This window comes from Ornithorhynchus anatinus, chromosome 4 (assembly GCF_004115215.2).
Source record: "Ornithorhynchus anatinus isolate Pmale09 chromosome 4, mOrnAna1.pri.v4, whole genome shotgun sequence".
NCBI classification, from domain to species: Eukaryota; Metazoa; Chordata; class Mammalia; order Monotremata; family Ornithorhynchidae; genus Ornithorhynchus; species Ornithorhynchus anatinus.
In genome coordinates, this window is record NC_041731.1 from 98189830 (window position 1) to 98217328 (window position 27499).

General features: G+C 41.6%; 1 protein-coding gene across 4 annotated transcripts; it reads right to left on the reverse strand.

The window, feature by feature from the left end:
* Window positions 1-24932, reverse strand: ZNF326 (zinc finger protein 326). 4 transcript variants are annotated; one of them, XM_029062429.1, is made up of 11 exons: window positions 24792-24932; window positions 16999-17034; window positions 16782-16893; window positions 14072-14477; window positions 11516-11711; window positions 8832-8943; window positions 5553-5700; window positions 5206-5305; window positions 4322-4452; window positions 1460-1555; window positions 1-724 (listed from the first exon to the last, which is right to left on the reverse strand). In XM_029062429.1, the coding sequence occupies exons 1-11, from the start codon at window positions 24805-24807 to the stop codon at window positions 506-508; spliced, it is 1572 nt and encodes a 523-aa protein (XP_028918262.1). In that variant the 5' UTR covers window positions 24808-24932; the 3' UTR covers window positions 1-505. The 4 variants fall into 4 exon arrangements, with proteins under 4 accessions (XP_028918262.1, XP_028918263.1, XP_039767809.1 ...); XM_029062430.2 differs by having other exon boundaries at window positions 14072-14213; window positions 24792-24929; XM_039911875.1 differs by lacking the exon at window positions 14072-14477 and having other exon boundaries at window positions 24792-24924.
* Between the last annotated feature and the right edge of the window lie 2567 nt (window positions 24933-27499).

Genomic DNA, 27499 nt, shown 5'->3' on the forward strand with positions numbered 1-27499 from the left:
TGCTTACTAAAAAAAAGTTTTATTGGCATATAGTCACGATAAGCTATGAGCAGGTCATAACACAAACTATACAGTGTGCGATGCAGTCAAAAAAGCCAGACTTACAGCACAAAGTTCTTCGTCATTCTAATATTCAGAACTATTATTCAAAAAGCTCACACACTCGGAATATTTACCCCCATGAGCTATGTTTTAATTCAAATGATTAGAGTTGACACACTAATTCTACACATCCGTTATTCTCAACACCAAGTAAAAAGTAAGCTTAAAAATTTTACAATTTCTAATCAAATCTAAGTTTGGTTGCTATAAAAGCTCAACTAAAATAGAATTACCTTCATCTCCTTTTAAACGAAAGCAAAACATTTAGAAATTATAAACAAATTTTTAACATAATGGAATGCATGCACAGGGGTGTTAAACACTCGTGATTCAAGCTCTTAAGGAGTCTTACACTTGAAGATAGAAATTAAAGGCTGTTACAATTCATTAATTGACTAACTCTTCAGTTTTCATCAGTCTGATCTACAGTGAAGTCAGTTTGCTCTTCCACCCCTTCTTCCACTCCCTCTACCCCCTCTACCCCTTCTTCTTCTTCCTCCTCCTCTTCCTCTTCCTCCTCCTCCTCCTCCTCTTCAACTGGTTCTTCAGCCTTTTCCTCTTCTTCATCTCCCTCCGTTTGCTGCTCCTGAGATTGATCTGGAGCTTCAAAAGGATTTTCACCCTGCCACCACAAAAGCTGGTTTAATTCACAGTACATGATATTTTAATTGTATGTAACTGAAATTTGACTTTCAAAGCTGCGTAACAAAGAACCTTATATGACTTTGAAGTCACTTATTCCAACGTCATAAAGAGACCTTTCAAATGGCTCATTTATAGTCCTCCTCCTCTTCCTAACTGGTCCTGTGAAGCCATCATAGATTAGGGTCACAAAGCAGATATGAGCTTATCACAAAGCTATGGGGCAGTCCTGGAAAAGGCAAGGGTCATAAATATGACCCCAAATTTTTTTTGAGTAGTGGTAATTTTCATCCTTAAATTTATATGAACAGTTTAATAATGTACTATGAATAAAAATTTACACAAAGATCAGGATCTCAATTTAGTTCTCAAGAGAGAAGCACTGGCAGGCGCATAAACTGACGAACTGTCGAAATCATAGGGTAGCTAGGCGTATTAAGATCCTTTACTACTTCACTGCTTCAATACTTAATTGCTCAGAATTAGTAGTCAAAGCTGACGAGTTCTACCTACATCTAATGCGATATGGATTGCCCTAACTCTAATCTTATTCTATGGTCTGAGCAAACAACGAGCAAACTCATTTAAGGATTCCATCGACATTAGGCGTATCTCAGTCTGATGCCTTTATTATAACTTTAAAAATCAGTCCCAGACCGCTGTATTATTATGCATGACATATACAATCCCCTACCCTTAGACTGTGACGTCTTACCTTAACATAAAGTTCATATCGTGCCTTCACAATTGGATTATTCAAGATGCTAGTAGCGGTCAGTACGCTCTCCCTTTTTATTTGCTCCCTATAGGCCTATGAGGAAAACCAAATGGTGAGTTCTTGAAATCCGTTCCCCAAAGCCACATAATTGAACACATTCAGGATGTTCCTTTTTACCATCACTGAACTCGTGCTTTGGTGTCTCTCTCAAAATCAGCCACCGGAACAACTGTACCTGTTGGCAGGAAACACATCTACCGACTCTGTTATACTGTACTCCCCTAAGTGCTTAGTACAGTGTTCTGCACCCAGTAAGCTTTCAATTAATACGACTGCTTGACTGATCCCTCAGCCCTCATAAGAAAAGCACGATGGCCCAGTGGAAAGAGCACGGGCCTGGGAGTCAGGGGATCTGAGTCCGAATTCTAGCTCCGTCACTTGTCTGTGTGACCTCGGGCAAGTCACCTCATTTTTCAATGCTCCAGTTTCTTCATCTGTACAAAAGGAATACCTGTTCTCTTTCCCTTAGACTTTGAGCCCCATTATCATTATTTATTAATAATAATAATATTTGAGCACTTACTATGTGCAAAGCACTGTACTAGGCGCTTGGGGCAGTACAATATAACATCACACATATTCCCTGTCCACAATGAGCTCACAGAATAAAGAGCCCTATGTGGGTCAGGGACTGTGATTTAATTGTAATGTAACTACCCCAAAAACCTAGTTCAGTGCTTGGCATAGAGGAAGCACTTAATACCCCAATTATTATCATAGTTGTTATTATTATAAGCACCTGCTGCCTCTTGTAACTTTGATCGGAAAGCCAAATCTGTTTTCTGATCAATGACTGGGGTCAGTCAGAAGGCAAAGCAGTCGTGTCTTACAATAGTGACTTCAGCAACTTTAGATTTGAGGTGAAAGAACAGAGCAAAAAGTGAAGCATGAGAGAAATCTGCTCACATACCAGAGGCCCACGAAGGAAACTAGAAGGGACTAGATGGCCAGGCAATGAAAAAGTCGCAATCCAGATAAAGGGGATTCAAGAGATGGGCGGGGGAAGTGATTTTCCAAGGTACGATACGATGCTTTAGTGACTGCAAAATCTGGCCCCAGCACCCTGGCTGAAATAGGGGATCCGTCAATGGTCTTCTGCATCATCCTTGCACTTGAGGCTGTAGGTACCCTCTAATCACTGGATATTCACCCCAACCTCAGCCCCAATGCCTCTATTTCCATAATTCATTTTTACGTCCGTCTTCCCATCTAGACTGCAAGCTCCTGGTGGACCAGGAATGTGTCTACCAATATTGCCATTCTGTACTCTCCCAAGTGATTAGCAGAGTACTCTGCACACACTATGAGTTCAATAAATACCAATAACTGATTGATAGGCTGGCATTCATTCCCTCACTCATTTAAACGTATTTTTTGAGCACACTTATTGTGTGCAAAGCACTACACTAAGGGCTTGGGAGAATACAATATAACAAGAGCGCTCAGGAGTGGGACCATTGCATCTGATCACTTTACCTGTACAGCTATCAGGCCCATTTCCCCAACGTATAAATGGTCTTTTAAGAGATAAAGCGTTTTTCCTAAGGAAATCGTGAGCTGTTAAAAGGACCTTAAGCAGGAAGTGACACTCTGATGCTTGGTTATGAGTTGAACGTGATTCTTCCAGTCTTCTTACCTTAGTAAGATAAAACCACTTAGATTGAACACAAAGATTTTGTCCTGTGAGAATTTGATAAAACAGCAATTGGCAAACTGCATTAGGCAAATAAGGAGAATCAGATTAAATTTTAAAACATGATGAAATGCAATTTTTTCCATTTCTGGACCTTGTGATTCTTCAAATCAGGTTATTTTCAAGGACAAAATTTTATATACTTTGTTGCTGGCACTTTCAGCCTCCCATTTAATTAAGGAAAAAAAGAAACCAAAAACCCAGGGTGGGTGGGTTTCCTATCAGGATTCTGAAAATTCATATCAACCAAATTACAAAGACACGAAATCCTAGACTGGTATCCCAAAGTCGAAATGTGAGATTCAATGAAGTCTCGAAACACACAAATGAATTCAGAGGACTAGTGGGGCCTTGGATATATCCTTTAGGAAGGTTTCAAGCATTATACTGTGCCTTTACAAATTAGTCTAATGAATGACGTGGTATTCTACAATTTATTCTAATGATTTATCAATGAACATACGTACATTACAACCCCAACTACTCTAGTCACCCCACCTTTCCACAACTTCCTAGTTTGGGCACTCTATATTCCTTATATTAAAAGTGGAGAGTTGATTTTCTTCTCTGTCTAAAATAAGTCACCAGGGTATTAAACAAAATAGCTTCAAGCCAGGAAAAAATCCAATGAACACAAAAAGGAGCACCTGCTTCGGAAGGTCAGTGTTTGTTGTAACCCATGCTCATCTCTCAAAGTTAAGTTTGGAAAGGGTTATTAAGTTTATAAACCTGAACTTTCTTTCACTTTTTCCCCTACCTATTGGCAAAAGAACAAACAAAAAAACCTTGCCTGTCTCAAAATCAGAACATTTAAAATAATCCTTTTATTTACAGATGCACGGAGTGTGAGATTACAGGTTATGCTTTCTACTAACTTTACAACTCACAGCAGTAATACTAACGGTCTCCCCTTTAAAAAAACAAAACACAAAACTGACATAGTGTATACATTACAGTATTTACAGTCCTTAGCATCCTTTTTGGATATACCAATGGGAATTAATTTGGAAAAAAATGTGATGCCTAATTTTGTAACATACGTTTTCACTAATCAGCAATGTGGATACTAATTTACCAGTTCCATATCTTAGTTATTGAAGACTTACTTGCTTTCCCTTGGCATGATCAGGAGATTTTAAGTGCTGTTGAACAGAACTGTGTAAGGCAGGAACGTAAACACTGCAAGCACTGCAATGTACAGTCTCTACTTTCATCATGTGGTCATCTGCTGTGACACCTGAAAAAGAAATCAAGCCACTGAAAGCAGCAGCAGTGTGGCCTACAAGACAGAGCAGAGGCCTGGGAGTCAGAAGACCTGGGTTCTAATCCCGGCTCTGCCATTTGCTGCTCCGTGACCTCGGCCCTTCTCTGTACCTGTTTCCTCACCAGTAAACAGGGGTTAAATTCACTCATACAATCATATTGAGCGCTTACTGTGTGCAGAATACTGTACTAAGCGCTTGGAAAGTACAATTCAGCAACAGAGAGAGACAATCCCTGCCCACGACAGGCTCACAGTCTAAAAGGGGGGAGATAGACACCAAAACAAGTAAACGGGCACACATACCTGTTCTCCCTCCCATATATGACTCTGAGCTCCATGAAGGATAGGGACCGTGACTGAGTGTTTTATACTGCATCTAAGCCAGCACTTAGTACATGCAGTGCTTGGCACTGTACGTAACACTTAAATAAAACTATTATTACGAAATCTCAAATTCATCCAATCCCAAAATTACCCAGGGAAATTTCAAGGGTATGAAGATTTGACAGTGAAAGACAATCAGTTAAGGAGGTTAAGATTACTTGTCTAAGATTATTTCAGGCTAAAAATTATAGTAAGTCAAAAGATCCTGAATCTTCCCTAGAAGTGGTAAAAGCTTGCTCTAATTCATAAATACTGTACTTAAAATATTACCTAAACAGAACCAACCCTAAACATTAGTGACTAAAACTTGCTCAGTGCCCTATGTTGAGAATTGATACTTGCCTTCCATTACATCTTTTTCAACAACTTTAACCGCTTCGGCTTGATTATTTGTTTGCTGCTTGCGCATTGATGTTTTCTTGAATTTATTCACCATACATTCCTAGAGAATGGTATACGATTATTTCTATTTCCCCTCAACACAAATCTCACTGAGCGTATGCTGCCCTATATAAAAATCTGCGCAGTTATCAAAGAATATTTTTCCCAAATTTCATTCAACTAAATAAAGCTTTTTTAAAAGGGAAACAATGCAATAATGGTTTTAGAGCTTAGAATTTCAAGTAATTATAATTAATTCCATTGAGGCCATGTGGCCCCACTATAAAGCATAGCTTCACTGTACTCACATGCAAGAATTCCATGACTACTTTATCAAATTTTGTTTGTTTCTGAATATGATCTAGTGTTTCCTGGTGTGATGGACTTTCAAGATGAACTTCAATGTCTTTTTCCTCAAATGTCCGAAATTTACAAAACGAGCATGTGAATGCCATTCTAAAAAGATATGCAAAATTACAAATTTAACCCAATATTAAAAAAAACCAAAACACTGGTGCATTTGATATTTCAAAAATGGACCGCCAAAACCAAACTGAGGCAAGCACAATGAGTGTTCCAATCTTGACTGTAAAAATATTTTCCTAAGATGGACCTGTGACCCTAGGAGCTAATGAACCCTCAGGGCAGAACACTGAATTTATTCATTCAATGGTATTTATTGAGCGCTTACTATGTGCAGATCACTGTACTAAGCGCTTGGAATTTACTTAACATAGTTAGCGCCTCCTCAAGGAGAGCAGGTTGCCAGTCCAACCACAAACAAGGTCTGATCGTTGTCCTAAAAACTCTTCAGGAAGCTGGCAAACTGGGACACGTTCCGGTACGTGGGCTTACTGAAGTGTTTGTCTCTGTTGAGTTTTTCCCAGAAATGCAAATTGCTCGAGGAGGAGGACGTGCTTTCAGCTTTCAATATGTACCAGTGTTTTTGAGAGCATCATTATACAAATGTATTCTTGGAATGACCTAATCAGAGTGTTTTAGGCAATGTCTAAGAACAACTGAGCATGCAGCATTTAAATATACCTCAAGGGAAACAAACCAAGGGCAAGAAGGTTTGAAAAAAGCAAGTGTAACAGTTGAGGTTGAGGAACCAAAGGCAAGACACTTACAATTGAAACTAAGCACGATTTGGATGAGGAGAGGGCAGCAGCAAAATTTAGCAAATGACTGCGTACGAACAATGAGGATGTGGTACGTATGGACCAGTATATGTCACAGGGATGCACTAACAACTTCTTATGCTCAATATGTTTAAAGCAATTCATCTCGTCTCTCTCCCCACCGAGTCAACATTCCCACATGTCCACGTCCTTGGTAACATCTTTGACTCCTTGTTCTCTTTTAGGTCTTACACTCAGTCTATCAATTAAATCTTGCCAGTTTTCCCTCCATGAAGATTTCCTAGATCTGCCCCTTCCTCATCAAACCATAATGGATACCACCTTGGTAGAGGTGCTCATATATCCCCAAATGCACCATTTCATCACTCTTCTCACCCGTTTCCCCACCCCAGACTCTCCCCTCTCCTTCCCATACTATGTCCTGTGGCCCAGCTTATCCTTCTAAAACCCTACTCAGCTCACATTTCTCCACTTTAATTCTTCCCTTCATTTCTCTGATACGAAGCAGAAATTTGACTACTAGCTTCAAGGCACTCCCTTTCCTCTAAACAGTTTTCTTCACCAGCTATGCAACAGGCCAGATGCTCCACTCCTCCCAAATTATCCATCTCAGCGTCTCATGCTTCACTTCCGTCTCCACTAGCTCACCCTCTCCTCCTCTTCAAATCTGGCTAGTCCGCATTTTTCCCCATCTTCAAAGCTTGCCTGAAAATGCACCTTCTCCGAAAGCCATTTTATCTTGCCCTTCCCGGATTGGATCAATTCAACCTTAAATTTCAATTCAATCTTTTTCCTCAAATGTCCAAAATCTACAAAATGAGGATGTGAATGCCATTCTAAAAAGATATGCAAAGTTATATATTTAACCCGATATTTAAAAAAAAAACCCCACCACTGGTGCATTTTTGATTTTACAAAAATGGACCATAAAAAACACACTGAGGTAAGCACGATTAGCATTTAGGCTTATATGCCTATCACATTTAGGTACATCTGAATGTTTTAACTTCTATTTTAAAAATAATTCAAGCTTTCAGATTCCTGTAACTGCAATGTTCTTCTTTCTGTTCTCACTGCCTAATTTGTCTGATTCCCCAGAATCCTCTTCCTTAGAGAAACAACGTGGCCTAGTGGATAGAGCACAGGCCTGAGCGTCAGAAGGCTCCATCGCTAGTCTGCTGTGAGAACATGGGCATGTCACTTCACTTCTTTGTGTCTCAGTTACCGTTATCTGTAAAATGAGGACTAAGACTGTGAGCCCCATGTAGGACAGGGGCTGTGTCCAACCTGACTGGCTTGTATCCACCCCAGCACTTAGTGCAGAGCTGGGCATTTAGTAAGCGCTTATCCAATACCAGCTTCATTATTATCAAATTCTTCTAAAGCATAAAGCAATGCTCTGCACAAAGGAGATTCTAAAAAAATATCGCTGATTTGATTGCCGCCTGCCCTGCTGGGAAGCTGGGCAGTTGGTAGAAAGGCCTGACCCATATCTAACTATCAGTCAACAGCGGGCTGTTCATACTGCGCTGTACAGAAAAAAGAGATACCTCTCAAAGCGAGTTGTCTATCGATTTTTTTCTGAGAGTGTTTACACATTTAGGCAAAACATGACTACTCCACGTTTCAATTTGCATTCATGCTGAGGTACACATTACGTGTACGGTATTCTCCGGAATACGTTGGCCATTATTTTAATTCTCGTACTAACTATAACGCACAAAGTTGCTTGGATTCTCTCAAATTTTCTCCCTTCTTCACGCCAATGGCCATCCAGATTTGTGAAAGCACTCTTCCAGTTGGTTCAAGACATTCATTTTAGGAAGCCAGAAAGTTTTCCAAGATCTAGTCTTTGAAAATTCCTTCACGCTTCCCTTCAAGTCACAAAATAGTTCTTATAAAATAGGACATATCCAAGTCAAATGACTGACAATCATTACCAAAGTCTCTTAAGTGCATTTAAAATGAACCACTCTTCAGAGTACAGTAATATAAAATGAGCTATCCATTTTTACCGTAACATGGACTTGAAGTCAATTAAAAAAAATCAGGACTCTATTCCAAATAACCTATTTTTCCTTGGCCATGGGGAGAAAACAATGATAAATTCTTGTTAAGCTGAAAACAGCATTCTGTCTGAAGCAGAGTAGCTTACTGGAAGGAGCAAGGGCCTAATCCCAGCTCTGCCACTTATTTGCTGTGACCTCGGATAGGGTACTTAATTACTCCGTGCCTCGGTGACCTCGTATAAAATGGGGATTAAAATTGTGAGCCCCATTTGGGACAGAGACTGTGTAAAGCCCAATTACCTTGAATCTACTTAGTACAATGCCTGGTACAAAGTAAGCACCTAAATACCACAATTATTATTATTATTATTTAGTATTCTGCACCCAGTAAGCACTTAAACAGCATTGACTGACTGATTCCATTACCAGTACAAACCTGTATCCATCCCCATACTTCTCACTGTTTTTCTCTCTTCTACGTCGTTGTTTCTCTCTTCTTGCCTCAATACGCCGTTTCTCTTCCTCTTCGCTTTTGGCATCTGTTTTGGCTAATGCATTACATAAGGTTACCAGACAGTACACGCTTTGCAACCATGATTTATAGATTCTAAAAGGGACGGTAGTAGCTCCTTCTGCCCCTTTAGCAGATGAGATCTGAACATTAAAAGGAGAATATTTGGTGTCAGACTTAACCAATCCCATCCTGCCTAGATATGATAGGCATTCCCAAATACAAGTCCTCCCCCGACCCAATGGGGAAACTAAGGAGATCAATCATTTTGAAAATGTATCTCCCAATTTCCAAAAATGCATTACTGCATTACTAAGGAAGGGTGGGCAGAACTTTTGACTTTTCCTGAGAACCTGGCTCTAATGCACTCGCCTCAGCAGCAGAGAGGACTATCCTACAGTAGTTTCAGAAACCCAAGGCACTGCCGTCAACCAAATGGGTACCTGCCAGTTGGATGGCATAGCTAGAAGAGTTCAGAAGAGAAAAGCCAAAAGGGGGGAAAGTGAGGGGAGTACTCCTCGTTCCAAACATTAGCCTGCTGTGTGACTTTAGGTAAGGCACGTACCTACTTCATACTCACTTCTATGTCCTGTACACAGAAAGTGCTCAATAAATACCATTAATTGATTGATTTCCTCATCGGTAAAATGGAAAATACCTGTTCTCCCTCCCTTAGACTGCAAATCCTGTACAGTAAGCTCATTGTGGGCAGGGAAAGAGTCTGTTATACTGCTCTATTTTACTCTCCCAAGCGCTTAGTATGGAGCTCTGCATACAGAAAGTGCTCAGTAAATACCACTGATAGTGATTGTGTCCTATCTGATTATAATTAACTTACACCCACTTAACAGTGCTTGCCACGCAGTACCTTTAACATGCCATCATTAATATTAACTTTTAAAATACTATTTTATTTGATGTGCTTGCTAGATTAGAAGTCACCAAGAAAAACACCCTACCATATTAAAATGCTGTATTTTTTTATACAGTAGCTCTTAATTTGACATGTAGGCTTTACCTTTTAGTTACACCTCCCGCTTTTCTCTCCCAGATGGACTCTCCACAGCCAAACCTTTAACTTGCTACAGAAGAACATGTCAATCAATCGATTGTACTGAACCCTTACTCAATACAAGTGCAAAGCACCGTATTAAGCTCTTGGGAGAGAATATAAGAGTTGGTAAACATATTCCCAACTAGCTAAAATAGTAAAAGAAAGTTCCATTTAAACGTTCCCCACCCCCCCAACGGTAACCTGCAAAGCAACACCTCACCTAAAACCCAAGGGGCAAACTTGGTTCCTCTTTCTTCTGCAAAAAGCATATTATGAAGCTCTGTGATGTGCAATAGCCTTGATCTCGTCCTTTTAAAATTGCCCAGATAACTTTAAATCTACTCACTTCAATCTAGACTGGGAGAGCAAAATTCTGAGCCCATACACGCACCGTCATCTCTCACTCCGTACATGATGGCATCTTATTATTGTAGTGAAATATACTTTCACGTATATTTCTTAACTTGACATTTCTGATGAATGTGAAGTCATGCAACATTCCAAACAGAATCTCACTGTCCAAACCTATAAAAGCAAGCTCAGCCGTCCGCTCTTTGGCTTAACTGAAGGAGAGTAATATTCCTCTGAACAGAGAGCAACGTTCCTCAAATTATTCCTTACTGCCAAAAGTTAGAAATTCTGAGCTGTTTTCCTAAAAACTATAGCAGAATTTACTTTTCAGCTTCTGCTCTACCCCACACCTAATCTTCCTTCTGTGATCGCTCTTCTTCCTTCACTTAAATCCATTTTTCCCCAGGTCTCTTTTCTTCAATTGGTAGCGTTCAATGCTGCTGCCTATCTCCAACCATTCAATTCCAACCTTCTATCCTCTTGGGCACCGATATAACTGGGAAACGGGAACCACACGGAAAGGCTGTGGAGATATAGTTTGCTGTGCTTGCTGAATGAGCTCTCCCCACAACTGCAATTCATTTAATTTTCTCTCCTGATAAGAAATATGAGTGGTGGCGATAAAAACTGACAAAGCATACAGCAGCAAGTTTGCTACACTATGTAAAGCTCATATTTGACTTTAGATTTAGATATGTTTAAGAATCAATCATTTATTGAGCACTTACTGTGTGCAGAGCACTACACAAAACACTTGGGAGAGTACAATATAATATGGGTAGTTCTGCAATTAGAACCCAGGTCCTCTGGCTCCCAGGCATGTGCTTGATTCACTACGCCATGCTGCTTCCCACTGTTCTACTCGAAAGTGTTAAACTTGTTCCTCCAAATCTCTCTCTCTCTGTGATTATGCAACAGCGAGTTGAGGGAACAATTACTACATCCTGGGGCTGGCGGAAAAACCACCCCAGAAATATTAATAAGAGCAGACAAAGAATTTGCTTCACCAAACATCAGTAGCCAAAAAAGTCATACTTCCATTTCAATTTAATCAGTATAATTCTTTAGAAAGCAATATAGGATAGTAGGTGCATCTTTTGGTAAAATGCGATTATAATTTTTGTGCACAACTGAAATTTTTTTTTCAATTTTCAGGTGCCAAAATAAAATGCAAAGTAAGCAATTACTTCATTCCAATACTTACTAGGTGATTTTTTCTGGTTTATCTTCTCAATAGGTTTCGTCAGCTTGGGTTTCTTGATAAATGTTCCTCCGGGCTTATTAAACGGTTGCATCATTTTTCTTTTTATTCCTCTTGCAGCAACTGCTGCATTACTGGGTTTGTTATGATAGTCTACAACAATTCCGGGTCTATGCATGCCACCAAAATCTCCCATATGCTGTAAATTTATGAGATCAGAAGTATTATGCTACTATGAACCAGTCACAAAGATAAGAATTCATGCAAAAATTACACATGTTACCTATACATTAATTTACACTTGAACGTCCCCAGAATGTAATTTAAAGTGACATATGCACTCTGGAAAAAAACACTGAATTTTACAAGAATCTATGTAAAATGAAAACTCAGAGTATCAGTATATATTTTCACTACCAGTAGAATATGGATATTTCCTACCTACCCATCGAATTTCTGCAATTAAAAATAATCAATCCAAACAAAGAACATGTCTGTCAATATGTTAACACTTGTTCAACTCTCTCTGACAACTTCTCTTCAGATTTCCCTATCAATATAAATCCTCAAATAAAAGTCCTGGAAGACGCTACAGAGTGTTTCAAAAATTGGCCAACAGGACAAAAATCTACAATTTTGTTGCTAGAGAAAATCCAAGTCATTCAAAACTTTCCCCTTAGAAAGAAGGGAGGTCAGAAGTTGAGCTGTTGCACTGACATACAAGGTGGAAACGAAGAGTTGATTATCTGATTCAGTATTAACTAAAACAGCACCTGACATTCTATTACATCTGCGTTTTTACTGGCCAAAAATTGTAAAAAAAAGAATTTGCAGGTAGCTTTCCGCATGTAACCAACTGATCATGTGAAATCTTTCTAACAAAAATTTGTAAGGCACTTAGCTGAAGTCAATTTAGGTAACTAACCTCTTAAAGAATAAGATAATGGAGGATCTGAAGTGAAGGAAGCAATGGGAATTGTACAAGTGCAGAAAAAAAAATCAAAGTCCTACTGGCTTATCTACATTAACAGGAGGGAAAGGGAAAAAAACAATTAAAAAAAAAAGAAGAGTCTTTCACACTGGACTGGTGAATCCAAAGAGTAAAAATATCTGTTTTACTGCCATGAAAACAAAACTGTTTCAAAACCCACTAACATAATCCTAACCATGTGAAAAGTGCTTTCACATTTTAAGAATTTTTGAAGTCAAAACTGGAGCAGGGTTACTGATTTACGGTCTTTAAAGCCTATTGTTGGCAATGCCCAAGTACTTTCCATTACACCTCAATGAGTATTAGTATAACACATCTTACTTTGGCTATTTGTCTGACTAGATCTTTGTACACTTGAACAATCAGTGTTTCCAGGTGACTTAAGTCCACAAGTAAAAACTCTTTTCAATAAATATACATTAAAGGTGCAATGCATTTTATGTACGGTCAAAGTTAACGGTAAGAATGAGCAATTTCTACCAACTAGCAAACTAGTGTGCCATACGCCATTTATTACTTAACAGTTCAAAGTGTGCTCAATAATATTTTCTTTTGAAAACAGAACTGAGACTTTCAACCTTTCCTTAAGTAACAGTATGACAGATAGTAAGCAGTTAGAAAAGGGATGCTTTACATGATCCAACTGTTAACCGCTAAAATCTGCAAATTTATTAGATCAGATTCATGCACAGATGAACCTATTTTGTGTCATTCGAGTTACTTAAGAACACAGGGCATAAATAATTATTTCATCTGAAACTTTCTGAAACTAAGTGCTTGAGGAAAACCCCATAAAAAATATTCTCCTTTCAACATTAGTTTCTAAACAAGGCATTATACAATATGAGAGAAAGAAACAGGGCAGGTTTAAGCATAAGTGCATACTACCTACTGGAAGAAAATTATTCCTCTATAAAACTGGCTATAGAAGAAAAACCAATAGGACATACGATAAGTTGGGTTAATGAAAATAAACTGACCACAAAACAACACCCTATGACCTACCTTGTGTCTTTTCCACACTCCCCCACACCCCCCACCACATGTACACAAGGCTGCAACTGAAAACCTTTACTTTTTCCCTTTATTTCTCAATGATAAGTCTGCAGATTTTTATTGTACTTGCCAGAGTGCAGCAGCAAGGCGAAAGCTTTATGTCATACATTGCACCTTTAACCTACTAAGACGACCCCCAAAAGGTTTCATAACAACCTTTTACAATAATCCCAGAATTGTGCCACTAGCAAAAATGCTAGTGTTGACAAGGAAAAACGCAACTCCGTTTAACCCCTTTTAGACCAAACCTGCATTTTCCTCACCTTTACAATAAAAGGAGAGAGTTGATTAAAAAAAACGCTTTATCTCGTAAAAACGTCTTACGTTGCCACTTATTTTCCAAAGAGGTACTAGAAACTACCACCAATCAGCTTCCATTATATTCACAACTCAGTTGTTTGCTTAGTCAAAGGTACCCGGTGATACCCAGTGAGGTCCATTTTAAAGCTGTGGTCTTGAAAGGGTTTAAAAGAGTGACTAGCGAAAAGAATCTGAAAAGATTCTGTACTTACTCCTCGGCCTCGGCCTCTGCCTGTTGATGGTCCTCCAAAAGCATCATAGTTTCTGCTTCCAAACGTATTTTCGGGATAAGCAGGCGTTCCTCTCCCCCGAGAGCCTACAGGTGCAGGCTTCATATGGGGTGAAGAAAAACTGCTGTAGGAAGAGTAACTCTCTCTTCCTCTGTCCTCCATAAACCCAGGCCTCAATTTTGAACGGGAGTAAGGTGCATCCCAGCTAGACCCGCCCTGGTTTCTACCTCCGAAAGAGTCAAGGCTATTCCGGTAGGAGCTCTCAAATCGACCACCATAACTACCTCCGAAGCGGCTTTGTTCGGGTTCATTAAAACCATAGCCAGATCTGTACAGATCTCGCCCACCCAGAGAAGACCCGGAGTCGTAAGACTCATAAGGTCCAAACCTGGAAAAATTGCACAGTGAGGGAAAAAAAAAAAGTAAGCTTACTAATGTTAGACATTTCAAAGACAAATTATCAGTTGACATTTATCAACTAAAATTCATTTACACTAATCTGGTTTGCACAGTTCTAGTTTTTGTTGTAGTTTGATTAGGGCTGGGCAACACGACTTGGGATCAGATAGAAAGCTATCTGAGCCAATTTCTAAACGAGGAAAAGCCAAGTTTAGTGAGCCTTAGCTTTTGTAAATTCAGTTTCTCAGAAGCTCTTCGGTTGTTTAAAAGAAAAGATTTTCTTCCATCATTTAAGCCCAGCCCTAGTCTACGAAAGTCACCTTCCACAGCTCATGGACTAGTCAAGTAATTGCTTCTTCTTTCAAATTATCCTGGCATTGAAATTACACACAGCATTTGTAATGGCTTAATTTCCAATTGGGAAAATATCCCAAAACATCTGGATATGGGTATTTCTGACCCAGAGGTGATTCTTATACACCCCCATAAGTCTATACAACCAAACTACTCAACTGCAACTCTCGCATCCCTGCTTATAAAATTTAAGTATCTGCCATTCTTCAAAGTCAACGTTAGTTACAAATTCTCGGGAATTTTTCACTTGCAGACCATAAAGTCTAGCAAAGGATAGACACAAAGAGGACTGCAGAGTATATCGCTCAACAGCACATGAACTCTGTGTGTGGAATTTCAGGGCAGATGACAAGGCTTTGCCGTATAACTGACAAATCGTACATGCCTTTAGATACTCGAAAAATATTTTCTTAAAAAAAGTCTTTGTTCCCTGAAACTGCCTTAGGAGAAGGAGCACTTTTGTCTCCTCTGAGTTTTAATACAGGGAGAATCAACAGATATTGAGAGAAACAGAACTATCTTCAAACTACCTTTCTTCATACAAATCCAAACGTACAAATTAGACATTTTTATACAGTAAAACTGATTTGCCAAGATGCTGTTTTAGAGACATGAGCTACAATTACTGACTCCTATTCCTTCAGTAGTTAGCTTCATAAAAGGCCCACCATGTTACACAGTAAAAGGTTAAGTCTACAGAAACAATCCATGCATAAATACAATTTAAAATACAGTAACAGTCATTTCAATACAAAGATGTTACATTTGAGTCAATCATTTACAGATTACTAAATGGAAGGTACTATTTACTTTTGCTTTCCACTAACCATATAATAAATGATTTCTCCCCATGAGATTGTAGGATCCTTGAGAGCGGGAATCAAGTGCTTAGAACAGCACTCTCCCCAGAGTAAGCCCTCAATATATACTGATTGACTGTACTATCCCAAACACTTAGTACAGTGCTCTGCACACAGTAAGCATTTAATAAATATTATTAAGAGTCACATTTTACTCAAGGTTTCACAGTGATTTGTAACCTCTTGGCTTTAGCTTCCCCATCAATTTTTTTTTTTTTTTTACAAAAAGAACACCTGGAGCAGCAGGAGGGTGTTAAGTAGAAGCCACCGAGCAGGGTTCATTCCGACACTGAGAAACCCACAACCTTCTATTTGTGCATGAGGACTGTTTCAAATTTAGCCTATAATTGAAATTTCGTTCAGTGGGACTTATTGCCTTGAGGGGTGCATACGCTGTACTTGAAGGAGATCAACCTAGTCTGCATCGCCTCTACTGTAAGCCCAACACCATGACTATTCAAATGAAATTCTAGAGATCGCTGGCAGCAAAACAAACAATGCCAGCTATTCATGTATTAGCTAGAATTTGTGTGGGTTTGATGTAAGCAGTACCTGCCAGTAAAATAACCTGGACATGATTTAAAGAAAACAAGTGTGCTTCATAAAACATCACAGAATTCTATTACAGTTTACATGAAAACTAAAAGAGTATTAAATACCTATCTTAAATGTTCCTTGGAATTGGAATGCTGTTCGACTGGTTGTTAAAGCCACCCCAATTACAAACTGCTTTGCTGCCACTCACACTGGAGTAGATGAGAAATTTTAAAGCACAATATAGCTGACAAATTACAGATGAGCAAAAAGTTTCGCTGATGGTCTAAAATGCAGAAAACAGTAAAATTACTAAGGTACAAAGTGTCACTGTACTGTTTGGCTACCAACATCGGTCATCTCATCTTCTCCAGAAACAAAAATGAGCAGCATAACATTTGCCGGTGACTTTATAACCTATTCAACCCAAAATTGCAGGTTTCCTCTATCACACAACAGGCCCAAGGAACACTTAAGTTAAAAGATGCTTTCTGAATCTCAAAAATAGCTGGTGAACTCTTAGGACAAGTGTCTGAATGATTTACCTGCTACCTCCACCACCTCCACTGTGACTATCCATTCCATAGGACTGGTTCATGTAGGAGTCCATGGATCTTGGACCCCCATAGGATCCATGGCCATAGTCACGATCCATTCCTATAAAAAGAAGGAAAAAAAAAATGAAGAAAAAATTAAATGGAGTTCACCTTTACGACTACTCAAAAAGTGTTTTTTCAAGTTGTGTATCTATGAGTGTCAGACCTCCATAGGATCCATGGCCATAGTCACGATCCATTCCTAGAAGGGAAAGAAAAAAGAAAAAAAAAGTCAGGAAGGGCCACATTCACAAGTTTTCAGGTGATAAGTTAATGAGCAGAGATATTGACCCTCATTCCAGGTCACCCATCTATTCAGGGTAACGCTCAATGTCAGGTAGGCAGAAAATGAGGATTTCATTGTATTTAATAGAGAAGTGTTCAAGACTTTTAATATTCACTTACAAGGCCACCTTACCTAACAGATATTAGAAACGTAACAAAATTTTGAAGGCAAAGCACTACATTATAAATACTGTCTTCCAGGCACCAATTTCAATGAGACAATCCAATTTTAACTTGGAAATCATTACTCTGCAGATTTTACGGGTAGAACTAAAATGACATGATGGGTCCTGGTTTACCTCCCTAAAAATAATTTTCCTTCCAGTCCACTGAACCTTTCCCAAGAAACGATCAAAAAGTTAAATCAGTCATCCAAGGTTATAATTGTTAACCACTCATGCCAAAATGTCATTGCAATCAAAAATGACCCAGTGGAAAAAACTGTACTAGCCCACTGAAGAAGGCCATTAAAATTTATCTGCCAGTTGTTTATTAAAGAACAGAAAGCATTTAACTATTCATTTCAATGGGATATTTAAACTATACTCTCACAGCCCACTATTTCTTCAAAGGAACACTCAGACTATCATAACTGAGTACTCCTGCCTAAAATTTTCTTTTAATTTCAGCAGGATTTTGCAGTCTACAGCAAGTGGATTATTTATTTAAAATTTCTCCCATTTTCCACAAAGACTACCCTACACCAACTACAACCACATTGCCATTTATAGCCCTCCTTCACTTCTCTCAGCAAAATCTCTTAAATACACCTCATTGTATCTTATTTAATGCTTGCATTTCTCAGAATCTGTCTCAACAGGGTCCATACCCCAACACCATCTTGAAGTTGGAGCTTCTGCTCCTTAAATTCTCTGCTACGGCAACTGCTGTACAGGGCTTATCTAGACCAAAAGTTAGCCACCATTGCTTGCTCTTTTGGAGACCCTACTCATTTCCTGGGCATTCCATCTAACCCTCCATTGATTATTACAATAATTCTCCAATATGTGTTTTCTCATACAATGGAAATATTAGCCCAATATGCTCTCCCAACTCTGGGCCTCGAACTGATTCCTTTTTGGTAGTGTTCTCCAAGCTAAAGCCCAACAGTCCTCTGAAAATTCTCACCATGATTTTCTCCCTTCACCTTGAACTCTATCATACATTTTTGGTACCAGAAATTTGGATCGGTAAGAATGGGTGAACGAGGAAAAGAAGAAGTGGCGGGAGGGTGGGGGGAATCTGTTTAAATATTACCAGTAATAAAACTTTAACTTTAAAATTCCTCTAATTAATTATACCTGTTAAGCACTTACTATGTGTGAAACACTGTTCTAAACGTCAGAGGAGATACAAGGTAATCAGGTTGGACACAGTCTCTCTCCCATACGGGGCTCACAGTCTCCATCCCCATTTCACAGATGAGGTAACAGGCAGAGACAAAGAGAAATGACTTGCCCAAGGTCACGCAGCAGACAAGTGGAAGAACCAAGATTAGAACCCACGACCTTTTCACAGCATTCACGTAAAAGCAACTAACTGTTGGCTGTGGCCCTGAGGAGAATCCTCCTGGAAACCACTCTTGGAACCTAAATACATCTTCAACTCTTATCATTCCATTCTGATTCCAGGATATACCAAATCAAGAAAGGTCTCCTGCTATACCAGATTTCCCTTAACAACAATCCTCTGCAACTGTCAAAGTACCCTACAAAGTTGAGTACAGTGGATACCAATAAGCCTCAGCCATTTTACTATTTGAAAAATAACAAACATTTCTAAAATGCAACTGCCAAACACATTACATAGTTATGCTTGCCACACCCCGCCTTGCAGAGTAAACAGGGCTGATTTTTTTGGATTAGCTGATCTTGGATTTGGCACTAAATCCTAAAATAAGATGGAAGGGTTCAGTGAGGTTTCAAGAGCTCCGCTTAAACGGTACAGGACAGGACGGGACAGATCTATAACAGTGTCATTTTCAGTGTCTGTAAAGAAGATGGGCTGGAAAAGATTTCTTCTACACACCCGGCTGGAAGGGAAGAGAGAAGGCAATTAGTATTATAGTTCTAATCCTACTTATTCCTGCAGAAACCCCATAAAAAAGTATGTCTCTTCACATTCTTACATGTAATGTTGATATGTGCAGTCTGCACTTAGAAAAGTCTGAATATTTAGTTTCTTAAAAGATCATGAAGCTGCAGGGAGCCTGTCTACCAACTCTGTTACATTATACTCTCCCAAGCAATTAGTACAATGCTCTGCACAGTCAGTACTCAATAAATACGACGGACTGATTGATTCTGACATTACATGCATTATGCACATGTTCGTACTTAGAAGCAAACAATGTGTGGATTGTGGATTATGAGTTCCAGATTGTAGTCTGAATATGCCATAACCTTAACAGACACCTTGCATAGCTAATCCATATTCTAATGCCATGTTATATAAAACTGCATAGTTTATAAATCAAAGTTAGCATGCCATCTGGTTGCTGAAATTTGCTCCAGTTACAAATATACCTTTTCTTTCCCCACTGTTTGCATCATCTTTTATTTTGAAGGGCAACTATCCTACAGGGGTCCTATATATAGGCAACAGAAGCAAATTTCAACAACTAGATGCGCTGCTGGCTTTGCAAAAATACATTCTAAAGTCAGAATTCTGTGAAAGGTATATTAAATCATTAGCTGTTGCTTCCTGTATGTACTGCTGAGTAAGATTTTATAAACCAGCCCACACACTTCGCTACTCCAATGCTAACCTTCTCACCGTGCCTCAGTCTCCTCTATCTCACCACCGGCCCATAGCCGGTGCCTCCGGCCTGGACTGCCTGCCCTCCTTCCCATGGACAATTACTCTCCCCCATTTCAAACTTTATTGAAGGCACAGCTCCTCCAAGAGGCCTTCCCAGATTAAGCCCCCATTTCCTCTTCTCCTAGTCCCTTCTGCAACACCTTGACTTGCTCCCTTTATTCTTCCCCCTTCCCAGCCCCACAGCACTTATGTACATATTTGTAATTTATTTGTATTGATGTCTGCCTCCCCACCCCCCAAACTGTAAACTCCTGGTAGGCATGGAATTTCTCTGTTTATTGTTGTATTGTGCTCTCCTCAGCACTTAGTACAGTGCTCTGCACACAATAAAAGCTCAACACAATTGAATGATTGCGTATCTCTACCCACCTCCTTCATGATTTATCAAGACAGGTCTTAATACAGAAATCCAATCATGAACTGTGCCACTAACAAACATGAGAATATCCTACATCTTAAAGAGGAACATGGAATCAACTAAAAAAAACTAGCCCTCAAAATTGGTTTGAGTAATATGCTGCATTGCTATCAAATCCATATCCCTTAAGACTCCGATTTATACCATTTTAAGCATTTTTTTCTCTTCTAAGAAAAAAAGGTTGACTGATGATCACTGACGGCTAAGAACACACCACGCTCCTCTTTGGTGAAATAGCACAGCCTAATAGATAAGGCACTGGACTGAACTTTGAGAAGCCTGGGTTCTACTCCCAGCTCTGCCAGTTACCTATGTTCCTTGGGGTAAGTGTCCAAATTTCTGGCTTCCCCATCCATAGAATGGGCATTAAATATCTATTCTCCCTCCCAACTTAAACTATGAGCTCCGGGTGAGATAGGGACTGTGTCTGAGCTGACTATCCCAGGGCTTAGCACCTAAGCATTTAAATAATAATAATGATAAATGCGGTTCTGTGGCATCATCAGGTGGTAAATTCAGAAAATGAAGTTGCCTATCTTAAGAGATCCAACTAGCAACTCCATAAATCTTATTTCTAAAAAAAGGGCAGCTTGGGAACATACCAGTAAACAATAGGATCTGTCCCCTTAGGGTTTACAGACTAACGAGGGAGACAGAAAAGAAATAACCAGCTATACACATCATCTAGGAGTCGGGACATGAGGCCTTTCATTATTTATAATGGTGGCATTTTTTAATCACTTACTATATGCCAACCATTGTGCCAAACCCCAGGGCTGATGCAATACATGACGATCAGAGAGTTTCTGCCCCACATGGGCACACTCGAATGTACCCTTCTCTGCCCCTCCAACTGAGCTGAAGAGAGTAAAACTCAAGCCTACCAATGCTGCTAGTCTTTCAGCTATTCTTGTAGGACACCTGGAGGGAAAAGTGGGGCTAAAAATGAGATTTGGGGATTTGGGGGAAGATCCATGTCCTCCACTGGCTGGTTACATCCGATTTGGTTGTATCACGCTCCACCTATCCAGGCTGTAGAGGCACATCTGTGGGCAAATCTAGGTTTGAAGGACATTTCGCCCTTCCTGGAAAACATTTCGACTGGAGATCGGGCTGAGATAAGCAACCGGGACCAGTGAAGGTCCCCCTGAAGTATGGAAATGATTCTTCATTAGTGCCAGACTTATAACCACCTCTGACTATTCTTTTTCTTGCTACAGGGGATTCTGTTCTAATAATAATAATAATAATAATAATGTTGGTATTTGTTAAGCGCTTACTATGTGCCGAGCACTGTTCTAAGCGCTGGGGTAGACATAGGGGAATCAGGTTGTCCCACGTGGGGCTCACAGTCCTAATCCCCATTTTACAGATGAGGGAACTGAGGCACGGAGAAGTTAAGTGACTTGCCCGCTTCTAAACCTGGGGCTCCCAGAACTGTCCGTTTAGAAAAGCTTCTGGAAAGCTGGACACCAAAGGGCTGATAATCACCTGCAGGGACTGATCAACACGTTGTGCTTGTCCCCTGCAGAGAAAGAGCTGGGAAGAGGGGGGAATCCAACCCAGAGCTGGGGCCAAATTAGGGGAAAGGGCTCAGGGACTGGGAGGGGGGGCATCTTGAGAGTTTACTGTGTGTTGAGCAAGTGCTTGGGAGACTATTTGTTTTGTCGTCTTCCCCGTGAGCCCGTCGTTGGGCAGGGATTGTCTCTGTTGCCGAATTGTACATTCCAAGTGCTTAGTACAGTGCTCTGCACGCAGTAAGCGCTCAATAAATACGACTGAATTAATTTGTATTGTGTTGGTAGACAGGTTCTCTGACCACAACGTGTTTACAGTCTAGAAGGGGAGACAGACATTAATATAAATAAATTATGGGTACATGCATAAGTGTGGTGGAGATAAGGGAGAGGCTCATGGTCCTCTAGACTGTAAGCTCGTTGTGGGCAGGGCAACTGACTACCAACTCTGTCACACTGGACTTCCCCTAGCAGTTGTCTGCACTTAGTAAGTGCTCAATAAATATGATTGATGGGTGAATAAAGGGTGCAAAACCAGGAGCTGATTGTGGGCAGGGAATGTCACTGTTTATGGTTGCAGTGTATTTTTCCAAGCACATAGTACAGTGCTCTGCACCCAATAAGCAATCAATAAATATGATTAATGGGTGAATAAATGCTGCAAATCGTGTGCTCCTTGTGAGCAGGGAATGGCACTGTTTATAGCTGCATTATACTTTCCCAAGAGTTTAGTACCGTGCTCTGCCCACAATAAGCGCTCAATAAATGGGACTGATGTGTGAATAACAGCTGCAAATCCATGAGCTCGTTGTGGGTGAAGAATGTCACTGTTTAATGGCTGTACTTTAGGCAAGCAAGAGAAGCAGCGGGAAAAGCCTGGGCTTGGGAGTCAGAGGTCATGGGTTCTAATTCCAGCTCCGCCACTTGTCAGCTGTGTGGCTCTGGGCAAGTCCCTTGACTTCTCAAAAATCTGTAAAATGGGGATTAAGACTATGAGCCTCACATGGGACAAACCGATTACCCTGTATCTACCCCAGCGCTTACAACAGTGCTCAGCACCTAGTAAGCGCTTAACAAATACTAACATTATTATTCTCTGTGCCTCGGTTACCCCATCTGTCAAATGGGGATGAAGACTGTGAGCCCCATGTGGGACCATCTGGTTGCCGTGTATCCTGCCCAGTGCTGGGAACACTGCTTTGCACGTAGTAAGTGCTTAACAAATGCCATCATCATTATTATTACAGTGCTCCGCACCCAATAAGCACCTAATAAATATGACTAAATGAATGACACAGAAGGGAGTGGGAGAAGGGAAAATGGGGGCTTCAAGGGGGAAATCCTCTCGGAGGAGAGGGGCTTTTAATCGGCTTCAAAGCTCTCCATCCCCTTGCCCCCTCCTACCTCTCCTCCCTTCTCTTTCTACCGCCCACCCCGCACGCTCCGCTCCTCCGCCACCCACCTCCTCACCCTCCCTCGGTCTCGCCTATCCCGCCGTCGACCCTTGGGTCACGTCCTCCCGCGGTCCTGGAACGCCCTCCCTCCTCACCTCCGCCAAACTCATTCTCTTCCCCTCTTCAAAGCCGTTCTGAGAGCTCACCTCCTCCAGGAGGCCTTCCCAGACTGAGCCCTCCCTTTCCCTCTGCTCCTCCTCCCCTCTCCCCCTTCTCCCTCTCTCTGCTCTTCCCCCTTCCCCTCCCCACAGCACTGTGCACATTTTTATTTATTACACTATTTATTTTGTTAACGATGTGTATATATCTATGATTCTATTTATCTTGATATCTACGCCAGACTGTTTTGTTTTGTTCTGTTTTGCTCTGCCTTCTGTCTCCCCCGTTTAGACTGTGAGCCTGTTATTGGGCAGGGATTGTCCCTATCTCTTGCCCAACTGCCCATTCCAAGCGCTTAGTACAGTGCTCTGCACATAGTAAGCGCTCAATAAATACAACTGAATGAATGAATCGGCTCGGTGGAAAGACCCCAGGCTTGGGAGTCAGATGTTGTGGGTTCTAATCCCAGCTCCGCCGCTTGTGAGCTGTGTGGCTTTGGGCAAGTCACTTCGCTTCTCTGGGCCTCAGTTCCCTCATCTGTAAAATGGAGGTGAAGACTGTGAGCCCCACGTGGGACAACCTGATCACCTTGTCTCCCCCCCAGCGCTTAGAACACTGCTTGGCACATAGTAGGTGCTTAACAAATACCCTTATTATAATTATTCTCAGAGCCTCAGTTCCCTCATCTGTAAAATGGGGATGAAGGCTGTGAGCCCCACGTGGGACAACCTCATCACCTTGTATCCCCCCCCCCCGCGCTTAGTACAGTGCTGGGGACATAGTAGGCGCTTAACAAACACCAGCACTATTATTCTTCTCTGTGCCTCAGTGACCTCATCTGTAAAATGGGGATGAAGCCTGTGAGCCTCACAGGGGACAACCTGATCACCTTGTATGCCCCCCCAGCGCTTAGCACAGTGCTGGGGACATAGTAGGCGCTTAACACCCTTATTATTATTCTTCTCTGTGCCTCAGTGACCTCATCTGTAAAATGGGGATGAAGCCTGTGAGCCCCACAGGGGACAACCTGATCAGCTTGTATCCCCCCCCCAGCGCTTAGGACAGTGCTGGGGACATAGTAGGCGCTTAACAAACACCCTTATTATTATTCTTCTCTGTGCCTCAGTGACCTCATCTGTAAAATGGGGATGAAGCCTGTGAGCCCCACGTGGGGCAACCTGATGACCTCGCATCCCCCCCCGCCCCCGGCGCTTAGGGCAGTGCCGGGCCCATCGCAGGCGCTTCCCCAAGAGCCCCCATCACGAGGAAGGGACGAACAAAGCGGGCTCGGCCATTTTGGGAGGGGAGCGCGGGGCCCCGGGGAGGCGAGGCCGGGGCGGCGCGGGGCCAGGCCGGCCCCTCTCACCTTCCTCGTAGTCCATGGGGGAGCGCCGGTCCCTCCGGGGTCCGGGGGGCGGGTCCTGGAGGTGACGGGCGCGGTGTGCGGGCGATGGCGGCGGCGCCGGGCCTTTCTCCCCTCCGCGGCCGCCTCAGGCCGGGCGGCGGGCACTGCGCATGCGCCGGGGGGGCGGCGCCGGCCCGGCGAGCCCGCTGATTGGCCCAAAGGGCCGTCACGTGACCCCCCCCTCCCCCGCGCGCGCGCGGGCGGGCTCCACCCCGACGAAGAAGAGACGAGACGGAGGGAGGGGGGAGGGGTCGGCCCGGAGCCGCCATGTTGAGGCTGGGCGCGCAGCCAATCAGGAGGCGGCTTCCCGCCCCGCCCCCCCTTCATTCATTCATTCACTCACTCATTCATTCACTCACTCATTCATTCAATAGTATTTATTGAGCGCTTACTAGGTGCGGAGCACTGGACTAAGCGCATGGAATGGCCAGTGCAGCAACAGATAGAGACAATCCCTGCCCATTGACCGGCTCACAGTAGCAATAAATAGAGTCAAGGGGATGAACAGCTCATTAAAACAATAGCAATAAGTTCTTTCAGTGGTATTTATTGAGCGCTTACTAGGTGCAGAGCACCGTACTAAGCGCTTGGAATGGACAATGCAGCTACAGATAAAGACAATCCCTGCCCATTGACAGGCTCACAGTACCAATAAATAGAATCAAGGGGATGAACATCTCATTAAAACATTAACAATCAATTTATTCAATAGTATTTACTGAGCACTTACTATGTGCAGAACACTAGACTAAGCGCTTGGAATGGACAATGCAGCAACAGATAGAGACAGTCCCTGCCCATTGACGGGCTCACAGTAGCAATAAATAGAATCGAGGGGATGAACATCTCATTAAAACAATAGCAATAAGTTCATTCAATAGTATTTATTGAGCCCTTACTATGCGCAGAGCACTGTACTAAGCGCTTGGAATTTACAAATCGGTAACAGATAGAGACAGTCCCTGCCCACTGATGGGCTTACAGTCTAATCGGGGGAGACAGACAAACAATAGCAATAAATAGAATCAAGAGGATGAACATCTCATTAAAACAATAACAATAAATTTATTCAATAGTATTTACTGAGCACTTACTATGTGCAGAACACTATACTAAGCACTTGGAATGGACAATGCAGCAACAGATAGAGACAATCCCTGCCCATTGACGGGCTTACTAGGGGGAGACAGACAGACAAAAACAATAGCAATAAATAGAATCAAGAGAATGAACATCTCATTAAAACAATAGCAATAAATTCATACAATAGCATTTATTGAGCACTTACTAGGTGCAGAGCACTGTACTAAGCGCTCAGTATGTACAATTCAGCAACAGATAGAGTCCCTGCCCATTGATGGGCTCACAGTCTAATCGGGGGAGACAGACAGACAAAAACAATAGCAATAAATAGAATCAAGGGGATGGACATCTCATTAAAACAATAGCAATAAATAGAATCAAGGAGATGGACATCTCATTAACAAAATAAATATAGTAATAAAAATATAGACAATTGAGCGGACCAGCACAGTGCTGAGGGGAGGGGAAGGAAGAGGGGGAGGAGCAGAGGGAAAGGGGGGGAAAAGGGGGCTTAGTTGAGGGTAGGTGATTCAGGCCTATTCATTCCATCCTATTAATAATAATAATAATGTTGGTATTTGTTAAGCGCTTACTCTGTTCAGAGCACTGTTCTAAGCGCTGGGGGGGAGATACAAGGTCATCAGGTTGTCCCACGTGGGGCTCACAGTGTTAATCCCCATTTTACAGATGAGGGAACTGAGGCACAGAGAAGTGAAGTGACTGGCCCAAAGTCACACAGCTATTACTATGTGCAGGGCACTGGACTAAGGGCTGGGAGTGTGAAATTGGGCAACAGAGAGAGAGCATCATTCATTCATTCAATAGTATTTATTGAACGCTTACTATGTGCAGAGCACTGGACTAAGCGCTTGGAATGTACAATTTGGCAACAGATAGAGACAATCCCTGCCTCTCGACGGGCTCACGGTCTAATCGGAGGAGACAGATGGCAGAGCCAAACAGAGTAAAACAAGCAGTCTTGAGCGCTTCCTTTATGCAGAGCAAAGCAGCGTGGCCTAGTGCAAATAATAATACTAATAATGGTGGTGTTTGTGAAGCGCTTACTATGTGCGAAGCACTGTTCTAAGCACTTGGGAGGATTCATTCCATTGTATTACAATGTGCAGAACACTGGACTAAGCGCTTGGAGTGTCCAATTGGGCAACAGAGAGAGACCATCATTCACTCATTCATTCAATAGTATTTATTGAGCGCTTACTATGTGCAGAGCACTGGACTAAGCACTTAGAATGTACAATTGGGCAACAGATAGAGACAATCCCTGACCAACAACAGGCTCACAGACTAATCGGGTGAGACAGACGGACAAAAACAAGAGACCATCCCTGCCCCATGACGGGCTCACAGTCTCAACAGGGGAGACAGACGGCAGAGCAAAACAGAGCAAAACAAGCAGTCCTGAGCACTTCCTGCATGCAGAGCAAAGCAGCATGGCCTAGTAGATATAATAATACTAATAATGGTGGTGTTTGTTAAGCTCTTACTATGTGCAAAGCACTGTTCTAAGCGCTGGGGGCAATACAAGGTGATCAGGTTGCCCCACGTGGTGTTCCCAGTTTTAATCC